The sequence below is a fragment of the Sus scrofa genome, chromosome 7, assembly GCF_000003025.6.
Source record: "Sus scrofa isolate TJ Tabasco breed Duroc chromosome 7, Sscrofa11.1, whole genome shotgun sequence".
NCBI lineage: Eukaryota > Metazoa > Chordata > Mammalia > Artiodactyla > Suidae > Sus > Sus scrofa.
Window position 1 is genome coordinate 109931243 of NC_010449.5, and position 13439 is coordinate 109944681.

Genomic DNA, 13439 nt, shown 5'->3' on the forward strand with positions numbered 1-13439 from the left:
AGCCACTGAATAAATATCTCCTGAACAAAATTCCATTGTACCTCAGTAGCAGATTGGAAACAATCCAAAAGATCTTTAACAAAGAATAGATGGATAAATTGTTACAGTCCTACAACTGAATGTGAAACAGCAATTAAAATGAACCATTATACACCTGGCAACATGGGTCAAGCTCATAAATATAGTGTTGACCAAAATAATACTTTAAGATGTCATTTTTTATAAATTTTTTTTTTTGTCTTTTTAGGGCTGCACCCTAACACCTGGAAGTTCCCAGGCTAGGGGCCGAATCCCAGCTGCAGCTGCCAGCCCCCACCACAGCCACAGTAATGCGAGATCCAAGCCATGTCTTTGACCAGGCTCACGGTAACACCCGATCCTTAACCCACTGAGCAAGGCCAGAGATCAAACCCGCATCCTCATGTATACTAGTTGAGTTCATTACAGCTGAGCCATGACAGTAATGCCTAAATAGTTTTTAAACAGGAAATATTAGTCTGTGATGACAGAGGTCAGATTAGTAGTTGCATCTGTGGCAAAAGGAGAGGTTAATAATTAGAAAGATTACCAAGGGGAGAGCTTCATGGATAATGATAATTTTCTATTTCTTGACCTGGGTGGTAGCCATATAGGTATGTTCACTTTGTGATAATTCACTAAGCTATACTTTTATGATCTCATATATGTATGTATATGTGTGTCTGTATGTTATACTTCAGTAATAATTTTTAAGGAAATGAAATTATTAGACAACAGAGGTATATAAAACCAAAATAAGAAAATTATAAAATAATAATTTTAAAAAGAAAAAACATTTTAGAAATGAAGATTAGAGTAGAAGGAACACTGACTAGACACTGCAAAATTCAATAAAGGAAATATAAGATATTAAGAATAAAATTATGGAAAAGCAACCAGAACTAAAGAAATAAAAAAAGATTTGAGAGAAATACAGAATAAAGGAAATATGCAAAAGAGATACGATATATGTAACTGGGTCTTTTACAAAGAAAACAAAGTAATGGAGCAGTATAATTATTTTAATTAAAATTTAAGTAGAACTTAAATACGAAGATACTTAAATACAGGCGTTCCCATCGTGGCGCGCAGTGGAAACAAATCTGACTAGGAACCATGAGGTTGTGGGTTCGATCCCTGGCCTTGCTCAGTGGGTTAAGGATCCGGCGTTGCTGTGAGCTGTGGTGTAGGCCAGCAGCTATAGCTCCAATTAGACCCCTAGCCTGGGAACCTCCATATGCCACAGGTGCAGCCCTAAAAAGAAAAAAAAGAAGCTACTTAAATACAGATAATGAAAGGGCACACTAGATACCGGGAAAAATAGTGTAAAACTACCAGACTCTAAAGATAAGGAGAAGTATTTTTCGAACATACAGGAATTATTCCACATCATTTATAAGGAAAATAAAATAAGTCTGGAGTCAGAATTCTCAACAGCAAGAGACTGGATATATGTCTATGTACAACTGAATCACTATGTTGTACAGCAGAAATTATCACAATATTGTAAATCAACTATACTTCAATAAAACTTTAAAAAAATGAAAAAAATTCTCAACAGCAACATTTTACATAAGTAATGAACAGAGCAAATGTTATGATATTCAAGGATTAAGAAAATGTGAGTTAAGAATTTTATATATCCAACCAAACTGTCATTCAAGTACAAAGGCCACAGATGTACAGTAATAAACATATAAAAGACTAAGAAATATTGTTTACATTAGCACTTCTTGAGAAATATAGTAGATATTAAGCTTCTGACACTCAAGGAACTAAGGCAAACACTTCAGCCAAATATATATATTTAGTCTTTTTAGGGCTGCACCCCTGGCATATCGAAGTTCCCAGGCTAGGCGTCTAATCAGAGCTATAGCCCCTGGCCTATGCCACAGCCACAGCAATGCCAGATCCAAGCCGAGTCTGCAAACTACACTGCACATAGCTCAAGGCAATGACAGATCCTTAACCCCTTGAGCAAAGCCCAGGGATCAAACCCACATTCTCATGGATACTGGTTGGGTTCATTTCTGCTGAGCCACAACGGGAACTCCAAGCATTGAATATACTTAAAGGTAGAGCCAGATTAAAAGAAAGGGTAATTAAATCATATATAAATATCATACACTCTGATAAGGTGTAACTAGTAGAGCTGACACAACATAAATGGAGAAAAGAAGGTGAAGTGTACACTAGGTGTGCAAATTAGCTGGGAGTAAAAGATTACAACTTGCAGCTGATAAATCAAGGTAGTACAAGCTTAAGCTCTTGAAAGAATACAAAGATTAAGAAACTCTAGTCATTAAAGTTCCATTGCAGAAGAGAGAAAAAGAAGTTACGAAATAATTTTAATATTAATTGTAGTAAATCAATAAACGATGTCTAAATAGAAAACCAAGAGTATTAGTATAAAGCAGATCTCAACTTCAACACTATTGACATTTTGGCTGGGTAATTCCTTTGTTATGGGGGAGTTATCTCGTGTATTGGAAGATGTTTAGAAGCAATTCTGGCCTTTACCCACCAGATTCCAATAGCACCTACACCAATGACAATCAAAAATATTTTCAATCATTGCCAAATGCCCTGTAGGAGGCGAACATAACCCCAGTTGAGAACCAATGGTACAAAAGTATAATCAATAGAATCAAACCTTGCTAAAGAACAAAAAAGTCACCACCTCCTCTAAAAAAAGCAAAGAAATCAAATCACATAGCAAAAGATTTTGTTTGTGTTAGAAATCATTAAACAATAAGAGTCCAACAGAAAATAAAACCCTCAGTTACATCAATAAATATAAATGAGTTTAACTCACTTACTAAAATATGAATATTTTTATAGCAAAATCTAAATCTATGGAATATACAGCAACATACGTAAAACAAAATGACCTCCAAAGGTAAAGAATAAAAGTATAGGCAAAGATATATTAGGGAGACACGAATGAAAAAGAAAGCAGAATTCTCTTAGTCACATGCAAGGCAAAATTCAACAAAGCATAATATGAGACAAAGAATGACAATGTATAATGATAACAGCTACAAACCATAATGAAGATAAAATATTATTAACACCTATGTACCAAATAACACAGCAACAACTTTCATACAGCAGAAGCTGCATGAGATTGGAAGAAGAAATAGAAACTCACTAATAAGAGGAAACTAACACTCTTGGTAACCTTGGATAGTTCAAGTAAACAAAATCATTAGAATACAGAATACCTAAACAATGCAACTGGTAGATACACAGTAAGATAATATACACTCAATTCCTATACCCTGATAGAAAATACACACTAATATAAGATAAAAAGAAGACCTTGGGATATTTTGTTTAAAAAAATTCAATAATACATTCAGCACTAAATAACCACAACGCAATAAAATTATAAAATAATGATGACAAGATAGGCCCAGTGAGATAGAATTAAAGTAGTGTCCAGAGGAGAATTCATTGCATGAGATACCCACATCAATAAAGATAAAATAATTTAAATACCCCAACTTCTTCATGAAGATACAGTAAAACTCATTCTTTCATATATATTTTTTCCTAGCCAAATATAATTAAGATCAACAACTTTTTCCCCTCAAGATTTGAACTATTTATAAAAGTTTTAACAATAAAGGCAAAAAATATTTTAATTTATACATATGAAACATTTAAATTATTTTACTTTTCTTGCCAACAATAAGCCTAAATCTAATCTAATCATGGCTCTATCAATTTCCAACACGAAAGAGGATAGATGAGCATGTTAAATTTAACTACAAGGATGAAATCAGTAAAATCCAGACTATGAGAAGCTTTACAGGACAAATGATCTAGTTTCTTCCACAAATGAAAGGAGAAAAAAAGAGATGGAGCAGAACCAAAAAATTAGAAGACAGATATCAACTAACCACAATGTATACATCTAAACTGGATCCAGACTGAAGCAAATAAAACTATAAAATAACAGATATTTGATAATATCAAGAAATTATCACATTTTTAGATGTAATAATGGTATTGTTATGGTAAAAGTTTTTCATCTTTAGAGATGTAAAGGTAAAATTTGTATTTAATACAAATAATACAATGTCTTGGATTTGCTTCAAAATAATGTGGGCTTGAAGAAGAGAGGAATGGATAAACATGAGGATGGAGAATCAGCCATAGATTCAAAGTTATGGAAGTTGAGAGATGGGAACATGAATATCCACCATATTATTCTGCCTACTTTTGTGTATGATCAAAAATCCCCATAAAGAAAAAATATACAGATCAAGCAGAGTCCTCACACTGAATAAAGAACAAGTTCCACACGCAAATATGTACTCTGTTTTTCAAATGTTTATATATGTTATCATGATAGATACAATTCAAATTCACTTTTAAAAAAAATACTGCTGGCACCCAGTGAGGTCAAGGCCCAGAGGCTAAAAGGCAGAATTAGACTAAGGAGTAGGGTCAAAGCCATCTTGCAAAGGATATGTGACAAAACTCATGGTCAATGATCATACCATACCACGTATATAAGTGTTCATGAGAGAGCTTCCAAGCACAGAAGTCTGAGAGTTAAAAACTAATTTCACAACACCACCTTTATAATTTCTAAAATATAAATACTACCCTCCCTTAATCTAAACCATTACATGTTTTATTATTCCAAACATTAACACAGTATTTTAAAAATTACTAGTAATTATATTGTCATAGAATGATCCCAAAATACTTACATTTCAAAGAAAAAGAAATGAAATAGAATTTATACATGCTTTAATTTATTTGAGTAAATATAAGAAAGGTACCTTCTGAAAATACAATCAAATGGGGAGAAGCAAGCAAAAACAAAAGCACAGTCAACAGCCACAGCAGGCAACCAGAAACTGTTAGTTTTGAAAGTAAATCATCCCTTACCCTATCACATCAATCGCCTTCATGAGTTCAGAGTCAAGCAGCATAGAAGCAGAAATGGGCTCCCAGAGATTATCACTTGCTATGATTTTCACTTGCTGGAGACCTTGATAGTTCAGCATTCTTCTTAACACCTTCAGAGAGATAAGCAGAACACAGGAAAGGTTACAAATGAGTTTTCAGCTGTTGAATTACAACCAAGAGAGCTAAAGTGTCTTCAAAACTCAGCATCTTGGATAATAATGTCAAAATTATTTCTCAAAAGAAATGTATCTCCTGTTGTCAGGGGGGAAGAAAAAGAATTATCACTAAGATAACCTACTTCATGGGAATGTAAATAGAAAAATAAAATGCAAGAGGTAAAAACATTTTAGAGGGACTTTCCCTCAGAAATTATGTTTAGCCATAGAAAATTTGGGAGAGAGGGCGAATATTTTTTAAAAAATCAGAATAGTACTAGTCCTAAGTGGAAGAATGGATAGAAAAGCAAAAACCTTCAATCTTCTGTCTACAAGAAACTCACCTTAGGGCAAAGGACAAATGTAGATTGAAAGTGAGGGGATGGGAAAAGATACTTCATTCCAATGGACAATACAGGAAAGCAGGAGTTGCAATACTCATATCGACAAAATAGACTTTAAAATGAAGGCCATAAAGAAAGACAAAGAAGGACACTATTTAATGGTAAAAGGACCATTCAAGAAGAGGAAATTACAAACTTCAATATCTCTCTCTCCCTCTCTCTCTCTCTCTCTCTCTATATATATACACCCCCATATAGGGGCACCCAGATGCCTACAACAAATACTAACAGACATAAAAGAATAAATTTATGGGAATACAATTATAGTATAAGACTTTAACACCCCACTCACATCAATGGAGAGATCCTCTAGATAGAAAATCAGTAAGGCCACAGAGATTCTAAATGACACAATAGAAAAGTTAGACTTAATCAACACTTTCAGGACATTACATCCAAAAAAAATCAGAATATACATTCTTCTCAAGTGAGCATGGAACATTCTCAAGAATTGACCACATACTGGGGCACAAAGCTAACTTCAACAAATTTAAGAGCATAGAAATTATTTCAAGTATCTTCTCTGATCACAATGGCATGAAAAAAGAAATCAACCACAGGAAAAGAAATGACAAAACAATGACTACATGGAGACCAAACAATATGCTACTAAAAAAACCAATGGGTCAATGAAGGAACTCAAGAAGGAAATTAAAAAATACCTTGAGACAAATGATAATGAAGACACAACCACTCAAAATTTATGGGATGCCACAAAAGCAGTGCTCAAAGGGAAATTCATAGCAATACAGGCCTTCCTCAAGAAAGAAGAAAAATCTCAAATTGATAACTTAACCCACCACCTAAATGAATGAGAAAAAGAACAAATAAAACCTAAAGTCAGCAGAAGGAAGGAAGTCACAAAGATCAGAGAGAAAATCTGTAAAATAGAGATTAAAAAAAATAGGACATAAAATCAATAAAACCAAGAGCTGGTTCTTTGAAAAGGTAAACAAAATTGACAAACTCCAGCCAGACTCACCAAGAAGAGGGGAGAAAAAAACCCAAATAAAGAAAATAAGAAATTAAAAAGGAGAAGTCATAACGGATACTACAGAAATACAAAAATCCATGAGAGAATACTATGAACAACTGTATGCCAACAAATTTGACAACCTAGAAGAAATGGACAACTTTCTAGAGACTTACAGCCTGGAAAAACTGAATCAAGAAGAAACAGATCAACTGAACAGACCGATCACTAGAAATGAAATTGAATATGTCATAAAAACACTCCCTACAAATAAAAGTCCAGGACCAGATCGCTTCACAGGTGAATTCTACCAAACATACAAAGAGGAACTTATAACAAACCTCCTTAAACTTTTTAAAAAGGTTGAAGAAGAAGGAACACTCCCAAAGAAACTCTATGACACCACTATCACTCTAATTCCAAAACCAGACATAGATGCCACCAAAAAAGAAAACTATAGGCCAATATCTTTGAGGAATATATACAAAAAATTCTCAATAAAATTTTATCAAACTGAATCAAACAACACATAAAAAAGATCATACACCACAACCAGCTGGGATTCATCCCAGGTTCACAAAGATGGTTCAATATATGCAAATCAATCAATGTCATATATCACATTAACAAAAGAAAAGTGGGTATAGAGGGAACATACCTTAACATAGTAAAAGCCATTTATGACAAACCCACAACAAATATAATACTCAATGGAGAAAAGCTGAAAGCCTTCCCACTAAAATCTGGAACAAGACAAGGATATCCACTCTAACCAATGCTATTCAACATAGTACTGGAAGTCCTAGCCACAGCAAGCAGACAAACAAAAGAAATAAAAGGCATCCAAATAGGAAGAGGTAAAATTGTCACTGTATGCAGATGAAGTGATACTATATACAGAAAACCCCAAGGACTCAACCCAAAAACTACTTGAACTAATCAACAAATTCAGCAAGGTAGAGGATATAAGATTAACATTCAGAAATCACTTGAATTCTGTATACTAACAATGAAATATTAGAAGAGGAATACAAAAATACAATACCTTTTAAAACTGCACCCCCCAAAAAATCAAATACCTGGGAATACAACTGACCTAGGTAAAAGACTTAATATGCTGAGAACTATAAAATATTAATCAAGGAAATTAAAGAAAAGGTAAAGAAATGGAAAGATATCCCATGCTCCTGGGGTGGAAAAATTAACATTGTAAAAATGGCCATACTACCCAAAGCAACCTACAGATTCAATGCAATCCCTATCAAATTACCCATGACATTTTTCACAGAACTAGAACTAACAACCCAAAAATTTATATGGAACCACAAAAGACCCAGAAGTGCCAAAGCAATCCTGAGGGACAAAAACCAAGCAGGAGGCATAACTCCCCCAGACTTCAGGCAATACTACAAAGCCACAGTCATCAAGACAGTATGGTACTGGTACCAAAACAGACAGACAGACCAGTGGAACAGCAGAGAGAACCCAGAAACAAACCCAGACACCTACAGCCAATTACTCTTGGACAAAGGAGGCAAGAACATAAAATGGGGAAAAGACAGTCTTTTCAGCAAGCCTTGCTGGGAAAACTGGACAGCCACACATAAATCAATGAAACTGGAACACACCCTCACACCCTGCACAAAAATACACTCAAAATGGCTGAAAGACTTAAATATAAGACAAGAAAGACACCATCAAACTCCTAGAAGAGAACATAGGCAAAACATTCTCTGACAGCAACCTTACAAATGTTTTCCTAGGTCAGTCTCCCAAGGCAACAGAAATAAAAGCAAAAATAAACCAATGAGACCTCATCAAACGGACAAGCTTTTGCACAGCAAAGGAAACCATTAAAAAAAAAAAAAAAAGACTACTTACAGAATGGGAGAAAATAGTTTCAAATTATGCAGCTGACAAGGCCTTAATCTCTAAAATATACAAACAGCTTACACAACTCAACAGCAAAAAAGCCAAAAACCCAATGGAAAAATGGGCAAAAGACCTGAATAGACATCTCTCCAAAGAAGATACATGGATGGCCAACAAGCACATGAAAAAATGCTCAACATCACTGATTATTAGAGAAATGCAAATCAAAACTACCACGAGATACCACCTCATACCAGTCAGAATGGCCATCATCAATAAATCAACAAATAACAAATGCTGGAGCAGGTGTGGAGAAAAGGGAACCCTCCTGCACTATTGGTGGGAATGTAAGCTGGTACAACCATTATGGAGAATGGTATGGAGGTACCTTAGAAAACTACAGATAGAACTACCATATGACCCAGCAACCCCACTCTTGGGCATATAAAAGACACATGCACCCTCATGTTCACTGCAGCACTATTCACAATAGCCAAGACGTGGAAATGACCCAAATGTCCATTGACAGATGATTAGATTAGGAAGATGTGGTGTATATATACACAATGGAATACTACTCAGCCATAAAAGGAACAAAATAATGCCATCTGCAGCAACATGGATGGAACTAGAGACTCTCATATTGAGTGAAGTCAGAAAGAGAAAGACGAATACCATAAGATATTACTTATATCTGGAATCTAATATATGATACAAATGAACCTTTCCACAGAAGAGAAAATCATGGACTTGGAGAAGAGACTTGTGGTTGCCAAGGGGGAAGGGGAGGGAGTGGGGTGGATTGGGAGCTTGGGGTTAATAATGCAGGCTATTGCCTTTGGAATGCATTAGCAACAAGATCCTGCTGTTGAAACTATGTCTGGAAACTATATCTGGTCACTTATGATGGAGCATGATAATGTAAGAAAAAAGAATGTAAGCATGTATGTGTAACTGGGTCACCATGCTGTACAGTAGAAAGTGGACAGAACACTAAACTGGCTAAAATGGAAATAAATAAATAAATAAATACAATGAGAAATTCTAGTGAAGAAAAAAAAAAAAAGAAAACCATAAAGACTCCACATTAAAAAAACTACTAGAACTGATAAATGAATTTAGCAAAGTAGCAGGACATAAGATCAACATACAGAAATCAGTGGCATTTCTTTACACTAACAATGAAATATTATAAATTTTTTTAAAAATCCTTTTTAAAATTGCATCAAAAAATAAATAAAATACTTAGGAATAAACCTGATCAAGGAGGTGAAAAACTTATATGCTGAGAACTATAAAACAGTGATAAAGGAAACTGAAGATGATCCAAAGAAATGGAAATATACCCCAGGCTCTTGAATTGGAAGAATTAATATTGCTAAAATGGCCATACCACCCAAAGCAATCTACAGATTTAATGGGATCCCTATCAAATTACTTATGACATTTTTCACAGAACTAGAACAAATAATCCCGAAACTTATATGAAATCATAAAAGAACCAGGATTGCCAAAGCAACCCTGAGGAAAAAGAACAAACCTCATATAACTCTCTGAGATACAGATAATACTACAAAGGTAGAGTACTCAAAACAGTATTGGCACAAAAAAAAAAAAAAAAAAAAAAAAAAAGATACATGGATCAACAGAACAGAATAGAGAGCCCAGAAATAAACCCACACACCTGTGTCAATTAATATTCAACAAAGGAATCAAGAATATACAATGGAGAAAAGACAGTCTCTTAAGAAAGTGGTGCTGGGAAAGTTGAACAGCTGCATGTAAACCAATGAAACTAGAACACACGCTCACATGACACACAAAAAATAAATTCAAAATGGCTTAAAGACTTAAATATTAAGATATGACAGTATAAAATTCCTAGAAGTGGAAAACTCCTAGAATGGCAAAACATTCTCTGACATAAATCTGACTAATGTTTTCTTAGGTCAGTCTCCCAAAGTAACAGAAATAAAAGCAAAAATAAACAAATATGACCTAATCAAACTTATAAGCTTCTGCAAAGGAAAGGAAACCATAAACAAAACAATAAAACAACCTACATACTGGAAGAAAATATTTGCAAATGATGCAACCAAAAAGGGCTTAATTTCCAAAATATAAAACAGCTCACACAACTCAATAACAACAACAACAAATAACCCAATCGAAAAATGGGCAGAAGATTTAAATAGACATGCTCTGAAGAAAACATACAGATAGCCAAGAAGCACTTGAAAAGATGTTCAGCATCGGTACTCATTAGAGAAATGCAAATTAAAACTATAGTGAGGTATCATTTAACACTAGTCAGAATAGCCATCATTTAAAAGTCTACTAAATAACAAGTGCTGGAGAAGGTGTAGATAAAAGGGAACCCTCCTATACTGTTGGTGGTCATGTAAATTGGTTCAGTAGTGGACAACAGTATGGAGGTTCCTTAAAAAATTAAATAGAGTTGCCATATGATTCAGCAATCCCAATCCTGGGCATATATTCGGACAAAACTATAATTTGAAAAGATATATGCACCCCAATGTTCACAGCAGCACTACTGACAATAGCTCAGACATGCTAAGACATGGAAGCAACCTAAATGTCCATCAACAGATAAATGGATAAAGGAGATTCGGTAGATATATGCAGTGAAATATAAATCAGCCATAAAAAAAGAATGAAATAAGGCTACTTGCAGCAACATGGACTGACCTAGAGATTACCATACCAAGAGAAGTAAGTCAGAAAGAGAAAGATAAATACCATACAACATCACTTATATGTGGAATCTAAAATATGATATGAATGAACTTATTTATGAAACAGAAACAGACTCACAGAATAGAAAACAAACTTATGGTTACCAAAGGGAAAAGGGGACAGGGGAGGGATAAAGTAGGAGTTTGCAATTAGCAGATACAAACTACCATGCACGAAAGAGATAAACAATAAGGTCTTACCTATAGCACAGGGAACTATATTCAATATCCTGTGATAAATCACAATGGGAAATAATGTGTGTGTGTGTGTGTGTGTGTAACTGAATTACTTTGCTGTACATAAGAAACTAACACAACACTGTAGATCAACTATACTTCAATTTTTTTAAAAAGGAGACCAATTTTGAGTTTTATCACCCTGAAGTTCTTTCTTATTCTTACAGAAAGGAGGGGGAACAACTTACTCACATTTGTATTTAGCACTATGGATACATCTGGTTTTTCTAGTGCTACTCTTTGACCATCACCGCTAAGACTGCTTACTTTTTATTATGGTATATTCAAATAACATTCCAAAATATACAAGCCTATATGCTGTGTTTTATAAATAAGTTGCCATCCCCAAGTCAGTATGAATAGTAGCATTCTTTGAGCAAACTTTTATCTATTATTTCAAATGTTTCCACTATGGAACCCTTTCTTAAAAAAAAAAAAAAAATCTTAGAAAGATTTATTTAAAGATAAATGAAAAGGAAGCTGTTCTGATTAAACTGAATGAGGGTCTAGAGACTCACACATCCACTTCCATCCACCAAATCTCAGATCCTAGATGGAATTTTCCAGACACAATTTAAAAACTATATCTCTAAAAACCAGAGTAAATCATAAATACAATGTAAAGAGCAAAAATAGACTTAAAAGAAGAAATAGCCTTGCCATCTTTACATAAATTGCTTGTTCGTATTGTTTTCCTTCATACTCTTAAAAACAAATCTTTATTAGTTCCAGGAGCCACCTTACTATACCATATGGAATATATATTCATTAAGCTTATCAAACCTGAGCACTTTCATTCATTTGCCATTATTGAACTCTTTCCAATAGGCATTTCAAAAAATAGGACACAGATTCGAATAAAATCTTGCTACAAAAATGGCATGTGCAAACCAAAAGCTTTTATTTCCTGAGATATCGCAGGTTGGAAGAAAAGGAAACGAAGTCTGATCTGTTTAAAACACTGTTAATGAGTCTTTGAAGAGCAATGACTCTTTCAAATCAGGTAAGCTGAATTAGAATGTAATGGAATCAGCAACAGAACTTTAAAAGTTTAAAAAAAATTTTTAATTAAAAAAAAAAAAACCACCTTAGTTGCAGATTATTAGTTTAAAAGAAAAAAGAAGCCAGATTCTAATGCTTCCTTCAAAGGAAATGAACACAGCTAGAAAGAGATGCATGTACAATGCCAAGGGGGAAAAATTGTGAAATATAAAATATGGGAAAATAAAAGTTCATCACTGCAGCAACACCATCCACCTGACTATAGAGTTGCACAGTACACAGGCACCAACTTGGCTTCTGCTCTATCCTCGGGCTGCTCTCATCAGACCTGTACTCATAGCAATCACAACATTCCACTAACAGCTTCAATCTTACACCAGCTCCACTGCCTCACTGCCCACCACCATGCTCTCACCACTTCCCTAGACATTCACTGGTCATGTCTGCAGCCTGGAGCAGACTTTGAGTCACCTGGCTCTGGCTGCATTCAGTCCTCCAAATCTATGCCCTCTTCTCCCCACAACCAGTGATGAAATTGTGTCGCTCCTCCAGTGAATATATTGGCCCACTGATGGCTCAGTGCCCCCCACCCCCGTCTTTCTCCACTTCTCTTCCTCCACGTCCCTTTACCTCTCAATCGTCACTTCTTCCCAATGGCATGCCCCTGCCTTAGCGACCTGGGGGGTTCTAGCCATCCCATCTTAAAGACTCCAACCATACATCGCCTCTTCCAGTAGACATCCCTAATCCACTCAGGCAGAGGGGTCCCCTCCTCTCTGCACCTTCTGACCACCCTGTATGTACATTATTCTGCTAGAGAAATTATGGTTGACAGTTTAGTTGTCCATATGGGGCTTTATTTATTTATTTTTTTTTTTTGGTCTTTTGTCTTTTTGTTGTTGTTGTTGTTGTTGCTATTTCTTGGGCCGCTCCCACGGCATATGGAGGTTCCCAGGCTAGGGGTGGAATCAGAGCTGTAGCCACCGGCCTACGCCAGAGCCACAGCAACGCGGGATCCGAGCCGCGTCTGCAACCTACACCACAGCTCACGGCAACGCCGGATCGTTAACCCACTGAGCAAGGGCAGGGACCAAAC

General features: G+C 35.3%; 1 protein-coding gene across 4 annotated transcripts in view; it reads right to left on the bottom strand.

The window, feature by feature from the left end:
• Positions 1 to 13439, bottom strand: part of GALC (galactosylceramidase) — a 66832-nt gene that overhangs the window by 36667 nt on the left and 16726 nt on the right. For all 4 annotated transcript variants that reach the window (XM_021098103.1, XM_013978351.2, XM_013978350.2 and 1 more), the window contains 1 exon segment: positions 4924 to 5054. In XM_021098103.1, the coding sequence (XP_020953762.1) occupies positions 4924 to 5054 (131 nt within the window).